General features: G+C 42.4%; 1 protein-coding gene across 1 annotated transcript in view; it reads left to right on the plus strand.

The window, feature by feature from the left end:
* The first annotated feature begins 225 nt into the window (after positions 1-225).
* LOC126191231 (sorting nexin-2) overlaps positions 226-25,418 on the plus strand; it is a 54,084-nt gene continuing 28,891 nt past the window's right edge. The window contains exons 1-7 of the mRNA XM_049932036.1: positions 226-478; positions 636-707; positions 1,429-1,497; positions 1,569-1,815; positions 4,997-5,152; positions 6,936-7,057; positions 12,425-12,631. Coding sequence (XP_049787993.1) covers positions 383-478; positions 636-707; positions 1,429-1,497; positions 1,569-1,815; positions 4,997-5,152; positions 6,936-7,057; positions 12,425-12,631 — 969 coding nt within the window. The 5' untranslated portion in view covers positions 226-382. The remainder of the gene's footprint in view (positions 479-635; positions 708-1,428; positions 1,498-1,568; positions 1,816-4,996; positions 5,153-6,935; positions 7,058-12,424; positions 12,632-25,418) is intronic.

Below are 25,418 nucleotides of genomic sequence, written 5' to 3' on the forward strand. Positions count from 1 at the left end.
ATTAACGATTTACATGATTATCATTTGGAAATTAATACAGCGTATACTTATGACAGAAATAATCGTGACTTAGGCCTAAGGAGATTTTCATTAGGCTCTTCGCCTTGACTCAGGAAAGTTTGAGTTGTAGTTCTTTGCACTATTGCGCATGTTAAACGAATTTGGATATTTTTATTAATCATGGCTTAAAAAGTATTGAATTTTATTGATATATAATTACTCCGTAAAGAGGAATTTAATACCACTGGAAAGTCGTCGGTAGTGTCCACACCATAGATAATTATGGCGAGTTACAAGCAGATGACGGTGATGTCGCTGTAGTGGCGTTGTCGTAGGAGTTGGGAGATAGCAGTATTCTGTCAGTTACTAGTTATTAGGAAGAATGGCGGAAGAAAGGGAACCACCCCCACTTTTTGATACTGTGGACATAACGAAGAAAGAGGAAGACAATGATGACTTATTCACTTCCGCTATTGAAGTAAACTATAATTTTTATTCCACAACTGGACTTTGACGTGTATTTGTTTGTTTGACATGTATCTTGTTTGTGTTGAAGTGTGTTATGCTAACTGAATCTATTTAGTTTGTTAGTTTTATTGAATTCAATAAGAAAACATGTTTTCATTTAATCCCAGGATGTAAGTCTCGAAGATGAGAAGCGAGTGCCTTTTAGGGACGTCGATGCACCAACGTTACAGTTGTCAGAGGTGTGTGTGCTATTAAATTTATCCGATAAGCAACCGTTCAATGTATGTTATTAGTCATTTATTGGAAATTATTAATATTATTTGCAATACAAACTAAGCAGAGAATAGTGGTAGATGTTTCATTTTTCTTCTGATATTGAAATAATTTTTTTTCTAGATGGAAATGTAATTTGGTCTCGTTATTAATGTGGCTTAAATCAGAACATGTCAGCATGTTTGCCCAGTTTACATAGCGTTAATTGTCAGGTGTTCATTGTGAGTTCGTATTAAAAATGCGAATTCATGCATTGATTTCATATTGTATTCGTTGTTTATTGACAATAAAACCCATGGGGCAGCAGCGTTATGAGAACGTAATTAGGCTTGCTGTTTTACACGCTCCATGAAGGCTTTAACAGTTTCTGTTACGAGCAAGCCGTAATGCATGTCTGCAGTGCTAATATTTTGTAACACTATGAAAATCTCGTGCAAAATCATTAACTAGAGACAACATAATTGTCTTTTTAAACCTTTTATGAAAAAATGCGTACTATCCACACAAAAAATCCAAGAAAATGTAAAATTAACATCAGAAAACCTGAGAAAATAATAGCACAATAAATTTGGGAAGCCATCATTTAGGAGCCCAATTGTGGTAGCAAAAAAAAAAAATAATTAAATTATATTCTGCACTAGTGTAAATTTGTAAAAAAAAAAATTAAGAAGCTGATTTTGTTTTAAGGATAATCCTACCTATGAGACTCCACCAGTTGAGAGACCATCGGTGCTGAAGTCAAACTCCCTAGAAGAGGTAAGACAGTGGATATTGTTTGTTGTTCATTTGTCGTTATAAATATAATGGGAAAAAATGTTTTGTTACAGGTGGAGAAGGAAAATGATGACCAGTTTCTTGAAGTTTCTGTAACTGATCCACAGAAAGTGGGTGACGGAATGGGAGCTTATGTAGCGTACAAAGTTGTAACGAGGACAAATATACGTCTATTCAAGAAGACTCATTTTGATGTAATGAGACGTTTCAGTGATTTCCTGGGCCTGCATGACAAACTAGTAGAAAAGTATCTCAGATTAGGCCGCATCATACCACCGGCTCCAGAGAAGAGTGTTATAGGTTTGTTATGGAAATATTTTACAGTTAATATAAATTCCTCGGTTGCTGGATTTGTCATCGTTTTTAAATAGCAATTGCTACTTTTGTTGAACAAAAATTTTAATGCAGAATGTTAATATCAGTAGAATGAGTTCTATTAAATAGGCCTACATCAAAATTAGCATGTTTTTAAGACTTATAAATTGAACAATGTTTGCTAGGCAGTTAGACGCTGACTTTTTATTCCAGTAAACAGTAAATGTGTGGCTCAGTAGTTTACCAGCTGTCAGATTACATATTCAAAAGTCCAGTGTACAGTTTCGGCTGCGATTTTTTTTTTTTTTTTTTTTTTTTTTTTTTTTTTTTTTTTTTTTTTTTTCGTCATGTAGCTTTCAGATATAATTATTCATTGATTTGAAATGCCAGGTTGAAATATGGTTCATGTTAAACCATAGGTTCCATAAAACTGGATAAATGAGTTTGAAAATTGGAAGAAGGCAAGGGCATGCCACTGCAGATTTGATCATGCTTAGTAAAGCCTTATTGGTGTTCATACTAACCTTTGGGTTGATGATAACTTCACCTTTTATAGATAAGTTGCAAATGTTTGTTTTCTCTAAGCAACTCAGGTCCAGTTGCAGCAGGCTGTTAAAAATATAGGATAACAAATGGGCAATACTATATTCTTACTGGGTTTGCTTTCAGAATACAATAATATTAAAACTGTGTTCCTTCTGTCATATTTGTTCTGGGTGTTTCATAACCAATTATTTTATTTGAAATTGTCACATTTGTCATGTAGTTTGAGTGGCGATTTCAAAGTTTCATTTGTGAGTCAATGAAATTCATGCAGTTAGTAGTTAAACCATCTGTATTTTCAGTTGCTCCTAAACTCTTGCATTAAATCCAGTTGCTATATGAAGATACTTTTGCCGCAGGATTGTAAATAATATTAAATGTTGATACACATACATGTACATCATTAGCAAAGTTTCCTTTCCGAAAGCTGGTAGTGTGTTTGTTGCAAGTATTCTTATATGTATTGTTAATGTTTATGGAAATAGGGCTCTGCCCATGTGATATTGATTAGTTGTACGTGGAAGTTCACACTATGGTCCTCAGTTACAGATAGGGAAAACAGAAACATCAGATTCCACCGGTCTGCTTTGACCCATGGCGACACAAATATGGCAGAAATGACCATTCACTACAACTCCAATATGGCGCCTATGTCATTACATGAACATGACAGCAAAGACAAAAATAGATCGAAAGACCAACACATGCATCTTCCTCCAAAAATATAATCAAACTAACGGGACAAGCATGGAAAATTGGGAGTTTTTGGCTGGGGACAAACTAAATATAAACACACACCACCATACACGACGACACAAAACGACGAAATAAATTGACAATACAAAATTCCCAAATTCCACTACACACAGTATCCTCTGTAATTAGTCACTTCCCTTCACGTATATAGCTCAACCACAATTATCGATACCACATTATAAAACTCCAAAAATTATACCACTGCCACAACTATGGGTACCACAAAACCAACACCTTGACAAACAAAATTGTAATTGAACATTTCCCTTAACCTATATAGCACAACAGCAGTTCACAATACAAAAACACCCAGTAGCTACAACCACATATTGGAATTGGACACTTCGCCTCACCTCTGTAGGTCAACAGCAACCCAAGATACCGATACCACCAACCAAACAACACAGAAGTACCCCTTCAACCATCAAAACACGCAAAAAATACACTGAAAAGAATGACTACTTACCACAAAAAAGTTCCGGTGCTGCACTTAGGTCAGCCACCACAATCTCTCTCTCTCTCTCTCTCTCTCTCTCTCTCTCTCTCTCTCAATCCCTCTTTCGTATTTGTACATGCCCCAGTCTCATAATTTTTGAATTCCAAACTATGGTTAACTACTAAATGATGATACCCCCTATAAGATGAAAAAGCATTGGAAACTGTTGTGCTGCTCTCTTCAATAAACTCTTCAGTCCTACCGATTCCGTTTTCGTCCGCCCCTACAAAACCCAAAACCCTCAAAACACACTCTGAAAAACCATCCCCAGATACAATGCCCCCCTCCCCCACCCATAAACCAACCAGAGACTTACCCCTCCCATACTACTTCTTCCCAAACTGCAACTCGTCAACCTCCACCACCATGCCAGGCCTTTCCAACTTACTCTGTACACTTCCCTACAAAACAAAAACCAGTCTAGAACAGTCCTCTCACTCACACCAGTCTCATGTGCACAAAAATTGTGAGAGGATCTATAACAAAAATAATACGTCATCAACACAATCTCTCGCATGCCCGACCTAGACCTCTCGAACTAGGTACAATACCTTATGGAGCGCCATAGGTTGTCCTTACGGCACTGCCACATGTAGCCGATCCTGGTCAGAGCTGCTGTAACTTTTGCCAACCGCACTTCCTGCCAAAACACGCTGCACCTAACCACTTCTGCCAGCAGCCCATACAGTTGCAAAACTTTTATAAGGGACAACACATTAAACCCCATTTCCACACGCAAATGAACGCTGTTAAATTTGTCATATCCATACCTAACAAAAGTAGCCACAAATTAAACAAATTAACACACGACATACAGCAGACAGCACTATAGTGACTTGGACACAACAAAAACTAAATTGTTAACTCACTGAAACCAATTCCTGTCACAGCACAGTCGAAACTAATACCTTGCAGGACAAGCAGCAACACCACAATGAACCCAGTACACCACATATTACGCAAACCATAAACACACCACCTGAGGGCCCCACCGACCGCAACAAAACGACATCTATAAACACAACATACTTGTAAACTAAACTCGGTGCCATCGTGACATCACATACACCACCATTACATGATGGGTCAAAGCCAACAGGTGGGATCGGACGCCTCCGTTGACCCCAAATTTTTTATTATGTATGAAGTCCCCAAAATTTATTTACATTAATATGCAGTAACTTCATTTCTGAAACATTTGGTGTTTTCAATATGGAGAAATTGTTATAAGTAATGCATTTGATGTGTGTTGCTGTACCATTGTGAGAGTGCCTTAATACCTTTCAGAACTGTCATCTGACAAAAAACAATCTTATTTGTGATATTTCCCCAGCTTGACTTATGCACTGTAACCATCCCATTCTCTTCTAGGTATGACAAAAATAAAGATGTCAAATCAAGCAGAACAGGGCTCTTCTGCAGAGTTCATCGAGAAACGAAGAGCTTCTCTGGAAAGATACTTGAACCGTACAGCAGCTCATCCAGTTCTGTGTGTTGATCCTGACTTCAGAGAATTTTTGGAAGCAGGTATAAACTGTGCAAATAGTGTAATGGCATTTTAAAGTAAGAGTAAGATTTTTATAAATAGTGCTTGTACAGGGGAAATGTTGTAAAATAATTCATTGACAATAGTTCTTTGTGCGCAAGTACGTGATAAATTTTAAAAAGCTCAGTGCTGAGTCATACCACAATTGCTGCTCATTTGTGAAAGGTGACCACTGATGATATCTTCATAACATTGCAGTTGTGCTAAAGTGCCTTGCATGTTTTTCAATGATATGTACCTTTCTTTTGGTTTAGGTGTCTACCCTCTTTCATATTATCAAATTCTATTGACCACCTCAGTGACAGGATGTTAAACCCTGAGTTTCCCTCCTTCAGTATTTATCACCAGTGCCCTAAACGTTATGAAGAGTTTGCTTGGAAGTAAAGTTGTGGAGGGTACAATTGAATTATATATTTTTGTGACATACAATATGTATCATATGTGAGTGAAAATTAAATTGTATCAGAAGGAAAATTCACTTGAAGAAACTTTAAAATTCTGTGACAGAGTTGCTGGCAAGTACTTACCAACACAACCAGCCTTTCAGACTATTATTTCCTTCCTTATGCAGGAAGGAGTAGGTTGTGGAATGTTAAAGAGAGAGGTTACTCAGACCTTCAGATGAGGGAGCCTCCTAAACTATTTCCTTTTCCTCCCCATACTGCACCATGGAGATGCACCAAGCAATGATAAATTAGCTAAGAAAGTCCTCTGCAATGGACCTGCTGCCAATAAGAATCCCAGAAGCTGACATATGGCTACATCTCAATACAGTATCCCATGAATTTCGGAGAAAGTGGATGACCATCATCAGACCCAGCACTCTGAATAAGTGTGTATCAATATCTAGGAATGTCACTTCTCCCCTCTTGAAGAGAAGGTATAATCCTTAACTCACACACACATACTTGATACAGCAAGATAACCCGCTGCAGAGTGACCTTGACAGACCACGACATCTTTCCTGAAGTACGTCAACTCGCATGACCTAAAACATAGGTTGTCATGATGGATTGTTGCCACAGATTTTAGCTGATGATGCAACAAAAGCAGCTTGCATTTCAACCTTACTACTATTTTCCACATCATGTATCATTACTGTCTGTTAGTCATTTCTTGGAACAGCATCAGTTCTTAACCCAACTCTAAAAAAGCTATTCTCTTGGCTTATTGATTATGAAGATAAGGGGACTAACTTTGATACTGTTGAGCCCATCTGAAATACCATACACCCTCTTTCCTCCCCAAGGAAGACGCTAATAGTCAAAAAGCTACAAAAGTTTCATGTACATCTGTGTCTATTGGCAGAACTAAAAATTTCATCTACTGAAAGCAAATACTGCTCAGAAATTCTGTCTCATAATCATATAGAAACTCGTAACTATATTGAATGAATGCAGGAATGCTTTCTTTATAGAGACAAGCCTCTAGAAGATTTTTTTGCATCTTCTAATTAATTCGATGCTTTAGTCAATAAACTTTTGGAGGACTTTTCTGTCATTGTCCTTATCTACCAGTTGAATTGTTTGATCTTCAAACAACCTAATTTAGTTTGAACATAAATTTACACATTTGAAATTTTTATGAGAATAGTACCTCTGACTGTAGTAGCTTGAAGAAAAGACAGCATTGGTTATTTGAAATGCATTATTGCATACCACTGCCTAACAGAAAATTGACTGTTAAACAATGTAAGTAATAAAATGTAACTGTCAGTGTTGTAAAATGTATACATAGTTAATACCTGTTTTTTTATTATTGCAGATATGGACCTACCAAAAGCTACAAACACTTCAGCACTCAGTGGTGCTGGAGTAATGCGGTTGTTTAACAAAGTTGGTGAAACAGTCAATAAAATCACCTACAAAATGGATGAAAATGACCCTGTAAGAGTTCACTGAATTACCTAAATTTTCATTCTGTTCTATACTTTGTGTTAAAATACAGTGAATGTTGGCTGTATAGATGTTCTGTCCCCCCCCCCCCCCCCCCCCCCTCCCCATGAACCACGGACTTTGAAGTTGGTGGGGAGGCTTGTGTGCCTCAGCGATGCAGGTAGCCATACCATAGATGCAACCACAACAGAGGAGTATTGTGGTTCCTGGAAGGGGCAGCAGACATTTCAGTAGTTGCAGGGGCAGCAGTCTGGATGATGGACTGATCTGGCCTTGTGACACTAACCAATATGGCCTTGCTGTCCTGGCACTGCGAACAGCTGAAAGCAAGGCGAAACTACAACTGTAATTTTCCTGATGGCATGCAGTTTTACTGTGTGGTTAAATGATAATGGCATCTGCATGGGTAAAATATTGCGGAGTTCAAATAGTCCCCCATTCGGATCAAGAGAAAGAAAACTTGTGTTCTATGCATCGGAGCATGGAATGTCAGATCCCTTAATCGGGCAGGTAGATTAGAAAATTTAAAAAGGGAAATGGATAGGTTAAAGTTGGAGATAGTGGGAATTAGTGAAGTTCGGTGGCAGGAGGAACAAGACTTCTTGTTAGGTGAATATACAGGGTCATAAATACAAAATCAAATAGGGCTAACACAGGAGCAGATCTAATAAAGAAGGGAAAAAAATAGGAGTGCGGGTAAGCTACTACAAACAGCATCATGAACACATTATTGTGGCCAAGATAGACACGAAGCCAATGCCTACCACAGTAGTAAAAGTTTATGTGCCAACTAGCTCCACAGATGAAGAGATTGATGAAATGTATGATGAGATAAATAAAAGTATTCAGATAGTGAAGGGAGACGAAAATTTAATAGTCTTGAGTGACTGGAATTTGATAGTAGGGAAAGGAAGAGAAGGAATACTAAGTAAATATGGAATGGGGGTAAGGAGTGAAAGAGGAAGCCGCCTAGTAGAATTTTGCACAGAGCATAACTTAATCATAGCTAACATGTGGTTGGAGAATCATGAAAGGAGGCTGTATACGTGGAAGAAGCCTGGAGATAATGGAAGGTTGCAGATAGATTATATAATGGTAAAACAGAGATTTAGGAACAAGCTCTTAAATCGTAAGACATTTCCATGGGCAGATGTTGACTCTGACCACAATCTCTTGATTATGAACTGTAGATTAAAACCGAAGAAACTGCAAAAAGGTAGGAATTTAAGGAGATGGGACCTGGATAAACTGACAGAACCAGAGCTTGTAGAGTGTTCCAGAGAGAGCATTAGGGAACGATTGACAGGTATGGGGGAAAGAAATACAGTAGAAGATAAATGGGTAGTTTTGAGGGATGAAATGGTGAAGGCAGCAGAGGATCAAGTAGGTAAAAAGAGGGCTAGTAGAAATCCTTGGGTAATAGAAGAGAAATTGAATATACTTGATGAAAGGAGAAAATATAAAAATACAGTAAATGAAGCAGGCAAAAAGGAATACAGACGTCTCAAAAATGAGATCGACAGTGCAAAATAGCTAAGCAGGGATGGCTAGAGGACAAATGTAAGGATGTAGAGCCATATCTCACTAGGGGTAAGATATATACTGGCTACAGGAAAATTAGAGACCTTTGGGGAAAAGAGAACCACTTGTATGAATATCAAGAGCTCAGCTGGAAACTGTTATAAGCAAAGAAGGGAAAGCAGAGGTAGCAGTATATAGAGGGCCTATACAAGGGCGTTGTACTTGAGGACAATATTATGGAAATGGAAGAGGTTGTAGATGAAAATGAAATGGAAGATCTGATACTGCATGAAGAGTTTGACAGCACTGAAAGACCTAAGTCGAAATAAGGCCCCTGGAGTAGACAACATTCCATTAGAACTTCTGACAGCCTTGGGAGAGCCAGCCCTGACAAAACTCTACCACCTGGTGACCAAGATGAATGAGACCGGCGAAATACTCAGACTTCAAGAAGAATATAATAATACCAATCCCAAAGAAAGCAGGTGTTGACAGGTGTGAAAATTACCGAACAATCAGTTTAATAAGCCACGGCTGCAAAATACTAATGCGAATTCTTTACAAACGAATGGAAAAACTGGTAGGAATGCGACGTCGGGGAAGATCAATTTGGATTCCGTAGAAATACTGGAACACGCGAGGGAATACTGACCCTGCGACTTATTTTAGAAGCTAGATTAAGGAAAGGCAAACCTAAATTTCTAGCATTTGTAGACTTAGAGAAAGCTTTTGACAATGTTGATTGGAATACTGTCTTCCAAATTCTGAAGGTGGCAGGTGTAAAATACATGGAGCAAAAGGCTATTTACAATTTGTATGGAAACCAGATGGCAGTTATAAGAGTCGAGGGACATGAAAGGGCAGCAGTGGCTGGGAAGGGAGTGAGACAGGGTTGTAGCCTATCCCTGATGTTATTCAATCTGTATATTGAGCAAGCAGTAAAGGAAACGAAAAATTCTGAGTAGGAATTAAAATCCATGGAGAAGAAATAAAAACTTTGCGGTTCGCCAATGACATTGTAATTCTGTCAGAGACAGCAAAGGACTTGGAAGAGCAGTTGAACGGAATGGACAGTGTCTTGAAAGGAGGGTATAAGATGAATATCAACAAAAGAAAAACAAGGATAATGGAATGTAGTCTAATTAAATCAGGTGATGCTGAGGGAATTAGGTTAGGAAATGACACACTGAAAGTAGTAGATGAGTTTTGCTATTTGGGGAGCAAAATAACTGATGATGGTCGAAGTAGAGAGGATATAAAATGTAGACTGGCAATGGCAAGGAAAGCGTTTCTGAAGAAGAGAAATTTGTTATCATCGAGTATAGATTTGTGTCAGGAAGTCTTTTTTTCAAAGTATTTGTATGGAGTGTAGCCATGTATGGAAGTGAAACACGGACGATGAATAGTTTGGACAAGAAGAGAATAGAAGCTTTCGAAATGTGGTGCTACAGAAGAATGCTAAAGATTAGATAATGAGAAGGTATTGAATAGAATTGGGGGAGAAGAGAATTTTGTGGCACAACTTTACTGGAAGAAGGGATTGATTGGTAGGACATGTTCTGAGACATCAAGAAATCACCAATTTAGTATTGGAGGGCAGTGTGGAGGGTACACATCATAGAGGGAGACTAAAAGAGGAATACACTAAGGATGTAGGAAGTAGGTTGCAGTAGGTACTGGGAGATGAAGAAGCTTGCACAGGATAGAGTAGCACGGAGAGCTGCGTCAAGCCAGTTTCTGGACTGAAGACCATAATAACAACGACAGATTTTCTGAGTGTCTGTTGTTTAAAAGCCCTAAAACTGCAAAATGAGTTGTTTAAATGGATTTAAGTTTTGTGGAGGCTGGTTTGCAGACTAGTTTACCTGCTCCTCTAAACTGTTAGATGGCTGCAGAAGGGATATATGCAGTTGTTGGTCAGTGTAATGTTAGTTACATCCTGCTCTTTCACTACTAGCAGATGTAAAGTTCCTCTGTTTCCTCAGTTGACTTCATTTTCTGGGAATACAGCACCCCGGTATATTCAACCAGTGTAGCTGAAGTGAGAAAACAGATCTAGCCCACGATGATCATTGTATGACGTTGCGGTAAACACTCACAACCCTAAGTTGTTGATTCTCATAAACCTGTTTATAGTGTGAACTATCTTGTTTGTCTAAGACATATCCCACGGGTGGAATTTATTTTGTCATTATAATCAGTTGCCATCCATTAATCAAATGGAAATAGATTCAGGGTGAGTGGAGAAGTACTGATCAGCGCTGAACACTGCTATAGTTTAAAACTCTTCTGTGCCTTTGTACAGGGTGATCCACAAAGATATGCAAACATATATTAATATATGTTATTCTACAAGTAAAACTAAAAAAATGTTGATATAATCATAGGTCCTCAAATGTTCAGTTATGGAGTTACAGCTAATAAAAGATTTTGCCTGGGGTTTAGCAACTTCGCTGATACGAAGCCATCACAAAACTGTAAGAGGTTAAAATACAGCACAATTTCCATTTATTTTGTTATTGATCTGGTGAATGTAATAAAACATGTTCCAGGCAATAGTTTTCCAGAACATCCAGAGCAGCAAAGAAGCAATTTTTTAAAGTTTTTAATTATTAACTACTTGGTCCAATTTGTTTTTTAAGTTCCAGACAACTGCACAAAGTTTTCAACAGAAGTTGTAGAGAATTTAATTTTGGAAAAATGAGGGTAGTAACATTAACTGAAACTGCATGTATTTGTCAGATAATAGCTTTCATTAATACCATAGCACACATGAACTCATGTTAAAACAGAGAATATGGTTTCAGTTAAATACATTGTTTTTTCACTGAACAATACAGAAAACTAACTCATTTCAAGGTTAGGAAATGACTGAAACAACTAATGCTTGCCAACAATGACATAAATGTTACTACATTCTTAATGGAAAGTAAACAGATTTACTTGTATAATAATCTTTGCTTCTCTGGGTGTTTTGGAAAACTACTGCAAATACACGTCTGGGACATGTTTTATTACATTCACCAGACCAATAACCACAAAATAAATGCAAATAGTGCTTTACTTTAATGTCGCACAGCTGTGCGATGGCTTCATATTATCGAAGTTGCTAGATTTCAGGCAAAATCTTTTGTTAGCCATCGCTCGGTAACTAAACATTTGTGGACCTTTGATTGTATCAACTTTTTTCTTTAGTTTTACTTGTAGAATAACATATTAAAATATTTGCATATCTTCGTGAATCACTCTGTAGACTACAGAAACACTTTGAAAGCTTGAGATCATCTGCGCCAAATGGCCTGCCTTCCAATTTATAAATGGTTAGTGTTATAGTACTCGCAAAGAAAGTGGGGAACAGGAAGATATTAGAAAATTATTTATGATTTTGTATGCATTATGATTGTATTTTAAAGGTGGACAGCTTATTTCAATAAGAATTTGCATGAAGGGTATCTTTGCTGTCGAACTGATAGATTCTGTACATTACTAGGTTGTTGAACAGTTCGTTGATGCCTAAACAAATGTAGAGACAGTTGACAAAAGGTTAGTTGTTTCTCTTCCTTGATCGTTACACAGTAAGAACTTTTGCAAAATATGCAAGTAACAGAAGTAGTTCCATCTGCATTGCATTTCTTATGAAAAACTATAATTGCTGCTGTTATGGACCTTTGTTTATTAAGCAATAGAATATATTGTTAAATTAAAGGTGCAATATCATTATTCCCCTTGTCATGTCCAGTTTGACATTTTTTATATATACCAGGCCAAAATATTAATTACTTTAGTTTATAATGTAGTAATGCATATGGATTTCAGAAGCTATTTTATCTATTGCAGTGGTTTGAAGAGAAAACACAGCAAGTGGAGAATCTGGATCTACAGTTACGCAAGCTGCATACAAGTGTAGAGCTGCTCGTCTTGCACCGCAAAGATCTTGCGACCCTCACATCGTCATTTGCAAAGAGTGCAGCTATGCTTGGCAACTGTGAGGAACACACCTCCCTGTCAAGAGCACTTGCACAACTTGCAGATGTTGAAGAAAAGGTATAAAGCTTACCCTATCTTCTTGTGTGGTTGTAATCTTCAGTTATAACAAATTTATTGTGGAAATCTAAGTGACTTCAGTTCATACAGTGGAAATTCCAGGTTGGAATGTCAACAGTGTATGGAAAAGATAGATTGCTACTTACCATAAAGACGTCAGGTTGTAGATGTTCACAAGCAAAAGATTAGCTTTCAACCACAGCCTTAGTCAGCAAGAGCACACACACACACACACACACACACACACACACACACACACACACACACACACACACACAGTCATTCAAGCACACGCACACCTGACTGCCACATCCGTCAGCTTGGGCCGGAATTCAACTATTGGGTAGAATGAAAGCAGCAGTTTGGAGGGGATTGGGGAAAATGAAGGGGTAATAGTATATGGTTAAGTGGGGGGGTGGGGGGGGGGGGGAGAAAAGTGCTGTTTGGTAGAGTGGGCAGGGGCTGGACTGCCAACAGGTGCAGTGTTGGGAGGCTCACCAGACTGCAGGATTTTACAACGAGAAAGGAAAATCATGGTGTGGTGTCACCGCCAGACACCACACTTGCTAGGATCTACCTTTAAATCGGCCGCGGTCCGCTAGTATACGTCGGACCCGCGTGTCGCCACTGTCAGTGATTGCAGACCGAGCGCCGCCATACGGCAGGTCTAGAGAGACGTCCTAGCACTCGCCCCAGTTGTACAGCCGACTTAGCTAGAGAGAGTTCACTGACGGATTACGCTCTCATTTGCCGAGACGGTAGTTAGCATAGCCTTCAGCTACATCTGCCAACACATCACATGGAATACGAGACCCTGGACTGACTGACCTACATGGAGGCCAAGAGGAAATCTGAGTACCTACAGCCTGTGGCAATGACCTACTCTTATGCCATCATTATGAGAACAGTTGTAGCCCCATCAGTTCCACGACTTCCAGTCGGCTCTCGGAGCTGGAAGGCTACACCTGCCCCCTTGATGGTTGGGGGCACTTCCCTCCTTGTTGCTCCCGCACCTCCTACCTCGGGAGTACAGTCTCCCCAACCATTGGGAACACCAGTGGGGACTGGTACGGTGTGTCAGCAGTTGGGTTGAGTCCTAGAGTCACGTGGCCTACTGGCTCCATGTAAGGGCAGCTTCCGTGAAGGTCACTCTACCACTGATAACCTAGTGTCCCTCGAGTGTGTCATCCGAACAGCCTTTCCCAGATGCAAACATCTGGTTGCCGTCTTTTTTTTTTATTTACATAAAGCTTATGACACGACCTGGCGACATCGCATCCTTGCCACATTGTATGAGTGGGGTCTCTGGGTTCCACTACCGATTTTTTATCCAAAACTTCCTGACGCTCTGTACTTTGTGTCAAAGTTGGTGCCTCCTATAGTTCCCCCCGTATTTAGGAGAATGGTGTTCCGCAGGGTTCTGTATTGGGTGCATCTGTATTTTTGGTGGCCATCAACAGCCTAGCAGCAGCTGTAGGAGCGTTGGTCTCCCCTTCTCCGTATGCATTTGGCATTTCGTATTGCTCCTTCAGTACTGGTGTTGCTGAGCAGCACCTACAGGGAGCCATGGGCTCTAGCCCAGGGTTTCCAGTTTTCAGTCGCAAAGTCGTGTGTCATGCACTTCTGTCAGTGTTGTACTGTTCATCCAGAACCTGAATTTTATGTTAATGACAATACACTCACTGTAGTGGAGGCGTATAGATTCTTAGGACTGGTTTTCGATGCCCGATTGACTTGGCTACCTCACCTTCGTCAGCTTAAGCGGGAGTGCTGGCAACACCTCAGTGCTCTCCACTGCCTGAGCAACACCAACTGTGGTGCAGATCACTCTATGCTGCTGCAGCTCTACAGAGCCCTTGTTCAATCCCACCTTGACTATGGAAGTCTGGTTCACAGTTGGGTGGCACCCTCAGCGTCGAGTTTCCTCGGCTCAGAGCACCACTGTGGCATTCGCCTAGCGACGGGAGCTTTTAGAATGAGTCCGATGACCAGTGTCCCATTGGAGGCCGGAGTCCCTCCGTTGCAGATTCGACGTGCACAACTGCTCACCAGTTATGTTGCACACATTCGTAGTTCTCCTGAACATCCGAATTACTGTCTCATTTTCCCACCTGTGGCAGTTCATCTCCTGCATCGGTGGCCCAAGTCAGGGCTCACGATTGTGGTTCGCGTGTAATCCCTTCTCTCTGAACTGGAGTCCATCCCTTTACCACTTCTACTTGAGGTCCATTCACGTACACCACCATGGTGTACACCTTGGCCAAAGCTTCGTCTGGACCTTTTGCATGGTACTAAGGACTCTGTTAACCCGCTGCTCTCCACTGTCACTTCCTCTTGATCCTTGACGTGTTATGTTGCTCTGAACTTGTTTACAATGATGGCTCAGTGGCTGATGGTAATGTCGGCTTCACCTTTGTCCACAGAGGCCATATTGAACAGCACTCCTTGGCCACTAGTTGCAGTGTATTCACTACAGAGCTTGTGGCCATATCTTGTGCACTTCAGTACATCTGTTCCTGTTCTGGTGAGTCGTTTCTTCTCTGTTCTGACTCCCAGAGCAGCTTACAAGCTTTCGACCAGTGCTACCCTCGCCATCATTTGGTAGCGAACATCGAGGAGTCCATCTCTGCCCTGGAACGGTCCAGTCGTTCAGTGGTGTTTGTGTGGACCCCAGGACACGTCGGAATCCCAGGCAACAAACTTGCTGACATGCTGGCTAAATGGGCTACACTGAAACTGCTCCTGGAGTTGGGCATCTCTGAAACTAACCTGCATTCTGTCTCACGCCACAAGGTTTTTCGGCTTTGGGAGACAGAGTGGCATAACAGTATGCACAACAAACTGCGTGTCATTAAGGAGACTGCAAAAGTGTGGAAGTCTTCCCTGCGGGCTTTTCGTAGGAAATCGATTGTCCTTTGTTGACTCCGCATTGGCCATAAGTGGCTCACACGTGATTACCTTCTTTGTCGCGAGGACCCACCTCAGTGTCGCTGTGGCTCCCAAATGACAGTCGTTCACCTCTTGTTGGACTGCCCACTTTTAGCTGCTCTGCAGCAGACTTTCAATATTCCCAACACCCTACCTTCAGTGATGAGTGTCAATGCCTCAATAGCAGCTTTAGTTTCACGTTTTATTCGTGGGGATGGGTTTTATCATTTGATCTGAGTTTTAGTACATGTCCTTTGTCCCTCTGTGTCCTCCACCCTAGGGCTTTTAGGATGGAGGTTTTAATGTGTTGCAGAATGGCTGGCTTTTATTCTTATGGTCAGCCAACCATGGTAATCTGCTTTCTTGTTTTCAATCTCCTCTCCCTGTTTCTTGCGTGTGTCTGTCCTGTTTTGTTTATTGTAGTGTTTGTTGTCCTTCTTCTTCATTTCTCCTGTTATTGTGCTGTACGTCGTCTTTGTTTTCTTCTTTCCTGTGGGTAATTGTTCTACTGGGAACATGAGACTGATGACCTCGCAGTTTGGTCCCTTTCCCCCCTTTTAAACCAACCATCCAACCACCCCCTCCATCCACTCTCTCAATGGTCTGATTTGTCGACCCTGCAGTTTTGTTCCTCTTACCTATTCTTCAATTTTCCCCCCTCTTGGATCTTGATCTCCTCTTCTAAATTATCTGTCATTAGCGTGAGAAATTTGGGGAAGAACTCTCTCCCTAGCATCTACAGCAGGGATTCCTCTTCCCCCTTCCTCCCCTGCTGTAGAACCCCCTCCATCCTGCTAGGTCACCAACATGGATAGCCAGTCCGTGTGGTGGGGCTCTTAAGTACCCATCTGACTGAATCTCCTGACAATAAAGGGACAGGGTGTCTATGACCCGGGACAACTGGGAGATCTGGGAAAAACCTGGGATTTTTTTCATCCGGGAGAAAAACGGGAAAAACCCGGGATATTTTTAGAATTCCGGGAATTTTTCATTGTTTTAGTTTTCAGTTAAATTTTTGTAATTTTGACTAGCAAGAAACCGACACACTAACAAAGGATATTACTGTATCCCGCTACTGCAGAATAATACTTCAACAATAAAACATAAACGAGAGAGAAAAAACGAAAATAACTTAAATTGCAAAGGAAATGCGCCATATACGACGATGACACAAGTGCTCATGCAAGCGTCTGCCGATTGAAAATTTGTCAAAGGCTTTATTTAGGAAGATTATGCAGTGCTTCATAACAACAAATTGCCTCCAATGAGCGTGAAGTCGCAACTGTTTACATTCGATTTGTTTTAGCAGTTAACGCGCAGGCTCATGCGCTGTAGAGTCACGTTTGAGTAGTAGATTCTCCTGCTTCTGTCAACTGGAATGTGTCTATTGGCTGTGCAAGCAGTCGCAGCAAGCAGCTAGATACTTCCGGGAAATGGGGGCGCCTAATTCATATTCTTCAGAGGAAAAAAACTTGTTTCACAAAGCACCTAGCATCCAGTGCACATTTGCCTATCAATTAGAATATGATTTTGAAACTCTTCTCTGTTGGTATTTGAACACATTTTAAGTTTATTTCTGAATGAATCATAAGCTGACTTTTGAATGCATGCATAGTGTACGTGATCTCTCTGTCAGGAGAATCCTCGTTGCATCTAGAAATAAACTTTCCACAGACAAAAGGGGACGGGGCTATACGAGCTGAGTGGAGTAAAGCCGAATGGATGAATGGCAATCGCTGTCTGACTATGTGGCTGATTGGGTGTGGGAATGATCAGCGTTGTTATAATTACTAGCGAAATCCATAGATTCATACTATCAGAATGGAAATAAACGACTGACAGGAATAACAAGGTGAGAAAGATTATGTATTATCTTCTCAGTGTGTCCAAGAAAATGAAGTTTTGACAGATGTTTGGCCAGATCGCTACACTAGTAAGGACCAGTAGTACAGTCCCCGGCTACCAGCCGCTTAAGTTCTATTATGGAAGTAACGCGGAAAACGTGTTGTATGAACACGTAACAACGCCTAACCGGAGCAAATTGCGGGAGAACTAAACCAGTGATTCTGGCAGGGTTAGTGAAGTTAATCGGCGAACAAATTTTGACAGTGGCAGCAATAGCTACAGAATTGGTGATGACAGGATTGTTTGTTAGAACGAGGATGGAGAAGAAACGAGGACATCACAAATTATGGAAGAATAAGAAGATTCCAAATTTATATAAAAATTTCGTAATACTAGTTTTTGATGTCATGCTAGAGTAGCTGGTGCATATGAATGAAACGTGAAACTATTTCGTAACATAAAGCTTTTTGCTTGTAGTAGGCCTAATAGGCATTTGATATTGATAATTATTGGATTATATTCTGTTGTGTTATAAAAATGACCATTTGTGCCAAAACAGTCTCGTTTATTTGGTGTGTTATAAAATTGCTGCCGCATTAGAAACGCCTATTTTGTTTTATCTAGCAGACAGTGACAAAATAGACTTAATCAGATCGAGAAACCACACCAGTCTTGGGTATCATTTGTATTAACAGCTTTTTCAGTATTAGATAACTACATTTCGATTTTCCATGTAGCAAAATGTTTGACAAACTTTGATGAGGTAAAAGATTCTTTCACAGAAAGGAAGACACGCCATGTAAAGCTGTAGCAAGATTAGAGAGAAAAAAATGCTAGGAGCTAAGGTTTGAAGAAATGTGTAATTTCTTGCTTATCTCTTGTCAGTACTGGTTTTATATATCCTATATTTAATTTTATGACACACAAAACGGCGAGTTATTAACTAATGGGCAATGAAGAGTTCAGATTTTCCGAAGAGTTCTTGTTCTCTCGATTACAAATAATCCCATCTGCTATTAATTGCGAGATTTTTTTTAAGACAGGCAGGCTGCCAAACCGGCAGACTGGGAGCAGGAGAGGCACCACAGGACATTTCAATTTCCACTCTCCTGAATATAGTTCGGACGTGCAGTAGAAAAATGCTTTATGAAGAGGCATGGAACTGCACTTGGGCATACTTAAGACCAAATAATATGTCTTACATTTCCTCGAATACATACGTTTTATGTTTCAGACTTTTCAGAAAGATGTGTGCTACAAGATGAACATTTTTTGAAAATTCGATTTTTTTTAGTATTGACCCGGTTTGCAAATGTCATAGATACGGGGCTGATGCGCAGAGTCGTGATGACTGGGTGTTGTGTGATGTCCCTAGGTTAGTTAGGTTTAAGTAGTACTAAGTTCTAGGGGACTGATGACCATAGATGTTAAGTCCCATAGTGCTCAGAGCCATTTGAACCATTTGATGCGCAGAGCAATCTGAGCTATAGTGGGTAGTCTCCACGTGACCTGTGTTCACGTTCAGTGATTTTGCTGTTTCCCCTTCGTTTACTCTCACGTCAAATGAAAACAAAATGGGTATCCGTGGCCGGGAGCTATCAAGTGAATTAAAACACATTCACATAATTACTAAAGGCTGAAATATGTCATTAGTTTCAGATTTTATTTTATTTACACCTTTCTGACAGTCAAGCATTAATCGCCTTGCGGAACAATGAAGTTATTTTTGTTTGTTTGCTAAAGAAATTTGACTTTTGCTAATCTTTTCCTCAGAGGCAGTCAATGTATCTGAAACGAAATGTTTAATTCCACAGTACTGGGTAGTTTCAACTGTTCGCTGCATTTCAAGTGCACGTTTTCATTTTATAGCACGTATGGCATTATGCCATAATAAAGAACCAAACATGGTATAATACAGTACTGGTGCTCCAAGAAAATTTACATCCTGAAAACCACACTTAAAAGCTTAATATCAGGTCGGGGTCTACGATACTTGATTGGGAATCTGGACATACGAGTGTGCCTTTAAGTATGCACTTTAAATGTGCACATTTTGATATGGTTCACGAAATTCCGATGCTCTTGCAGTATCATCTTTCATTGATGATCTTTTACACGTACGTACATACGGGCTTCCTACATCATGATATCTACCCAAGTGCGGTGTCGCCTGTTACCTGAGCTCTCTGGCAACCGCTGAAATGAACCTATTTGTAACAGGTCGCGGGAAAATATTAAGATTGGTGGTTTGAAAAGCGTTACTTTCAAAGTAAATATCCTTTTACATAAGTTGAACTACGTACAAGAATGGACTGTGAATTTATTAAATCACAAAGCGTTTGACTCTCATTTAAAAGTCAGGTGTCTGATGACGAGCCATTTAGAAGCATTTCGAACCCTCGAACCCTGAAGATCAGACATTTATGTCATTATGAAAATTTTGCAGGCACATTTGTATGATATCTCTTAAAGTGTAACACGCGCAAAAAAGATCAACAGTATATGCGAAAGCTTAGCTTCTCTTGCAGCTTGAGACCAATATTTTATGTGAAAGCTTTGCTTTTCTTGTAACAACACTATGTATATTAATTTAAACTATTAACTTTCCCTGTTTGGCGTGCTACTTAACACTGATGTTGCTATTGGCTGACTACATCACGTGTCCTATGCTCTGAATATCCTCCGTCATCGGCTGGCGAGATCACGTGACGTGAGTTACGAACGGCTTACAAAAGCGCATCGAAATCTCGGTTTCAATCGTTCGGAAAGTAACATGCGGTGTTTGGTGGATTTTCTAATGTATGTTTTCGTAATACGAAAATACGCAGCATACATGTTGCTGCACATCAGAGATATTTCCAAAACGTGTCTTTTTCTCTGAGTTTCGTTTTCTAAAGTGCCGGGAAATTGTACGCCCGCGTACAAAACCATAACTATTCAAAGGAGTGATAGGGGAAAATATACTGTCATCCGGGAGAAAGTGTGTTTTTAACTGGGAAATCCGGGATTTTTTTCCTTGTCCACGTAGACACCCTGAGGGATCATACTACTGATAACCATGTAAGCCAAGGAGTGGTTCCTAGTCATCCTGGTGCATCAGAACTCCCAGCAACAGCTGCTGTGCCAAGCAGCTGTTGCTGTAGTTAGGTGGCACCCATGGGGAGAGCCCGATTGGAGTGGATGGTATCAGGGCGGATGTTTGGTGCATGAAGGGTATCAAGCTGCAAAAAAATTTGCCAGTTTCAAATGTCCGTCTTGAGTGATGGTGGATTATTGAGTGCTGTTTCGTATGACCCTGCAGCCTTGCCTCCCCCGGCTACACCCTGGGAAGAGGGCCAGGCTCGTTTTCTTGGGATGAAGCAATTACCCCTCTACCTGGTCTGTACTAGGATGGACAGGGACACAATTGCCACCACAAAGCCTTTGTTTTTTGTGGAGAATATTGCAGAAAGTTTGGCGAAGTGGAGTCTCTCAGTAAAATGCAGTTGGGCTCCTTGTTGATAAAAACTTTTTCTGCAGCCCTTCATGCTTGTTTCGACTGCCTTGGTGACATCTCGGTGTCTGTTACCTCTCACTAGTCTCTTAATATGGTCCAGGGAGTGATTTTTCCCAGGGACCTCCTCCTGCAAACTGAAGAAGAAATCCAGGCTAATCTGGAGTGATGCGGCATTAATTTTGTTTGTGTGCAGAAGGTTAGGAAATAAAACCGTACCGATACAGGTGCCTTTATTCCGGATTTCAAGGAGATGGTCAAGGTTGTGTTACCAATGCCATGTGAAGCCTTACGTCCCACCACCCATCAGGTGCTTTTGGAGCTTGTGTTTTGGGCATGTCTTCCCACTGTACGATGGACCCTCTGTGTGGTGACTGTGGCCCCACCCACTGCACACGGAAAGTCCCTGCATTCTGCCACCTGCATCACCTGATCTTTTGGTTCCAGATCTTGCGGAAGGAGGTCATCTCAGGACAAGCCACGCCGGTGCCCCCAGAGGTGCTATTCTCCCGACTGATGACCACAGATGTTAAGTCCCATAGCGCTCAGAGCCATTTGAACCATTTTGCTATTCTCCCCTTTTGCAACCTGAGTCTGACATCTTATTTATGAATGTCACCGCATCCTCATTGGTGATGACCACTGACCCTGTGACATGACCTTCCCTTTGCTTCTTTATATCTAACCTGGAGTCTCCCCACACGATAATCCAGTGGGGTTTAAACAGATGTTACCATCACCTTCTAGATATACGACAACTTGTTTCCGCTTACTGTGCATTGTGTGTTGCTCTTAAAGAAACTCACTTTCATGATGACCAGTCTCTAATCTTATGTGTTTATCAGGTAGTCTGTCAGGACTGGGCCTGCCCTGGGATAGCGTCTGGAGGGGCCTGTACTTCGGTTTGCGGTGACTGGATTTCCCTTTGTACCAATCTAGAGGCAGTAGCAGTAAGAGTGCGAATGACCCCAGGAATCACCATATGCAGTGTCTATCTCCCTCCAGGTAGACCACCTCCTTATGTTGACCTGCCTATCTTAATTCAGCAACTACCACCCCCTTAGCTCATCCTTGGGGACTTCAGTGCATGCCACCCACTGTGGGAGAGTGCCACATCAACAAGTAATGGTCTTCTAATTGACCAACTAACTGCAGACTTAGATTTGTCTCCTCAAAGACAGTTTCCATACCCATTTCAGTGCCACTAATGGCACATTTTCTGCTATTCCTCTCATGATCTCCCTTGCTACCTCAGGAAGATCGTGATGACAGTGACCACTTCCCAATGATTCTATCATTCCCCTGCTGTTGCCAGGCAGACACGCCCCTACATTGTGCATTCCACAGAGCCAGTTGGCCTTTATATGCATCTGCTGCGCGCTTAAACACCTGTCTCTCTGACTGCATTGATGTGCTTATGCAAGACGTCTCTGCCACCGTTCAAGCTGCTGGCACTGCTCTCCCCCTATCCAAAGGTCCCCCTCGTCGACCGGTCCCATGGTGGACCAAGGATGTAACAGTAACTATCCAGGACTGCTGACAGGCACTGCAGCGATTAAAGGACACCCTTCCCAGACCAACCTTATCAGTTCTAAGCATTTCCATGCTATGGCTCACTACCTTATGAAGCAGAGTAAAAAGGAATGCTGAGAGTGACATTTTCCTCCCTGAGGATGTATGCCTCTTCAGTGCACGTTTGGTACAAGCTCCATAGCCTTCTGGGCCACCAGCGGCAGTCAATTGTCCAGGGTCTTATCCTACAGGGTGCTCTCTTTAGTGCTCCATCAGTCCTTGCAGGACACTTTGTGACACACTTTGTGACAGCATCAGCAAACTCTTCCTATCCTGCTACCTTTCTCCGGCAGAAACGTCAAGTTGAGCCTCCCTCTGTTTCAGCCCTCATCAAGCTGAATCCTTCACTGAATGGGAATTCTTGCAGGATCCTATCTTTTCACATGACATGACCCGAGGCCCGGATTCCTAATCCAGAGGCAACATCTACTCCCCCCCTGTGGGTCCGGGGATTAGAATAGGCCCGAGGTATTCCTGCCTGTCGTAAGAGGCGACTAAAAGGAGTCCATCCCCCTCACGGGGGTAGTTAGCGCCTGCGTCCGGAGGAGGACGGTTCCACGACCTATAATTGTGGTTTTTCACTTCTCGTTTCTTCCTTCCTTTTGTTGGTTCCTTTCTTTGCTCTTCTCCACCTCACTGTCTTCCTTACTCTTTCCCTTGACTTCTCCTTGCCTTCTCATTGCCTTCTTCTCCTTGCCTTCTCATTGCCTTCTTCTCCTTGCCTTCTCATTGCCTTCTTCTCCTTGCCTTCTCTGGTCTCCGCCTCGGCGTTTGAGACAGTCTGTCCTCTTTCTCCAGCTCTCTCTTCTTTTTCCTCTTCTTCCTTCCTCCCTGTGCGTGCCTGAAGGCCGACCCACGCGTTCGCACGCGTAGCCGGTGACGGGGTAACGCGTAATTCCCCGCCCTGGGTAGACATGTAAGACACGCGCGTACCCCCTGGTAAAGGCCAGGCCCGGGGAGGGGTGATTGCCTGAGCTGATACCTTCTGACCATGCCGATTGGTCCCTCCGTCTGTTTCTCGGGAGGTGTGACCTGAGGTGTAAACATTCACCTAAGGCGGGAGTGCCCTCTGAGAGGGTCCCCACAAGGAAGGAGCGCGCCATCGGAGACGCTGGCAATCATGGGGGATTCCTCCGCAATGGATTCTACTCCATCTCTCTCGACTTCTGCCCAAAAACGGAAACGTGACCAGCCACCAGTGACAAAAGTACTACCGCCTGCCCCACAGTTCCTCGTCGTTTCTCGATCTGAGGACGGAAAGGATTTTTCCTCTGTCAACCCTTTCGTTATCCAGAAGGGCGTAGATGCCATAGCCGGATCTGTCAAATCTTGTACCAGGTTGCGTAACGGTACCTTATTACTAGAAACTGAGAGTGCCTTTCAGGCACAAAAACTGCTTCGGGCCACACTCCTGTACATGTTCCCTGTCCGGGTGGAGGCCCACCGAACTTTGAATTCGTCTCGTGGTGTAGTCTATACTAGCTCCCTCGACGGATTGACTGACGAGGAGATTAAATCTTTCCTCGCTGAGCAGGGCGTGACGGCTGTCCATAGGGTCATGAAAAAGGTCAACAATGACCTTGTACCGACCCGGACACTTTTCTTGACCTTCGATAGTGTTAAGCTGCCATCGCGCATCAAGGCGGGCTACGAGGTTATTTCTGTTCGCCCCTATGTCCCGACACCTACGCACTGCTACCAGTGTCAGCGTTTCAATCACACTCGACAGTCTTGTCTCAATGCGGCTAAATGTGTCACTTGTGGCAGGGATGCCCATGAGGGTGACTGTCCACCTCCGTCTCCTCGTTGTGTGAACTGTCAGGGTGACCATGCCGCATCCTCCCGCGACTGTCCTGTCTATAAGGAAGAACGCTGTATCCAAGAAATTCGGGTCAAAGAGAAAGTGTCCACCTCGGCTGCTCGCAAGCTATTGGCTAGTAGGAAGCCCGCGCTGCTCCCAGCGGGGAAATACAGTACTGTCCTCGCCTCTCCTCGGACTACCAGGGAGGTAGCAACCCAGACATGCGATCTGACCTTCAGCACCACGGTCGTCCGTTCGGCCAGTGCTAAGACCGCGCGGTCGACGTCTCCTCTTCCTCCCATCACCCCACAGACACCAGCCCCTTCATCAGCTTCTGCTAAGACGAAGACCCCGAAGTCAGATGCACGGGCCTTCAAGAAGGAACCATCCCGTGCAGACTTCCTACGTACCTCGACCTCCCAGCCTTCGACTGGTACTTCCACCAAACGTCCTTCCAAAAAAGCTCATAGGAAGCACAGTTCTCCTTCTCTGCCACGGCGCATTTCTTCTCCTGCGCCACCCAGCGGTTGCCGCCCCAGGCCGTCATCCGTTTTGCCTGGCCGCGCCGCTGGTAGCCGTAGATCTGGCCGTTCACCGGCGGAGGAAGCTCCCCCTCCCGGCCATCCTCCCGAGATGGCCGATGAACCTATAGACCCAATGGACGATGACTGTCCGCCTACTGATAGCGGCGGCAGTGCTCGCTCGAAGCCAGGCCCTCAGCGGCCTTCGAGGTGACCCCTTCTTTCATCTTCCTTTTCTTACGATGGCACTTATTCACTGGAATATTCGCAGCATTCGCTCCAACCGAGAGGACTTGAAGTTGCTGCTCCGCTTGCACCGTCCGCTCGTCGTCGCCCTTCAGGAAACGAAGCTACGCCCATGCGATCAAATTGCTTTGGCACACTACACCTCTGTGCGTTTTGACCTACCCCCTGTGGTAGGTATCCCAGCTCATGGAGGGGTTATGTTGCTGGTCCGGGATGATATTTACTACGATCCCATCACGTTGCACACCGGCCTGCAGGCAGTTGCCATCCGCATTACTCTCCCCACTTTTACGTTTTCCTTTTGTACCGTTTACACTCCATCGTCATCTGCTGTTACCAGGGCAGACAGGATGCAACTTATTGCTCAGCTACCTGCACCAT

Source organism: Schistocerca cancellata, chromosome 6 (genome assembly GCF_023864275.1).
Source record: "Schistocerca cancellata isolate TAMUIC-IGC-003103 chromosome 6, iqSchCanc2.1, whole genome shotgun sequence".
In the NCBI taxonomy this organism is placed as follows: Eukaryota; Metazoa; Arthropoda; class Insecta; order Orthoptera; family Acrididae; genus Schistocerca; species Schistocerca cancellata.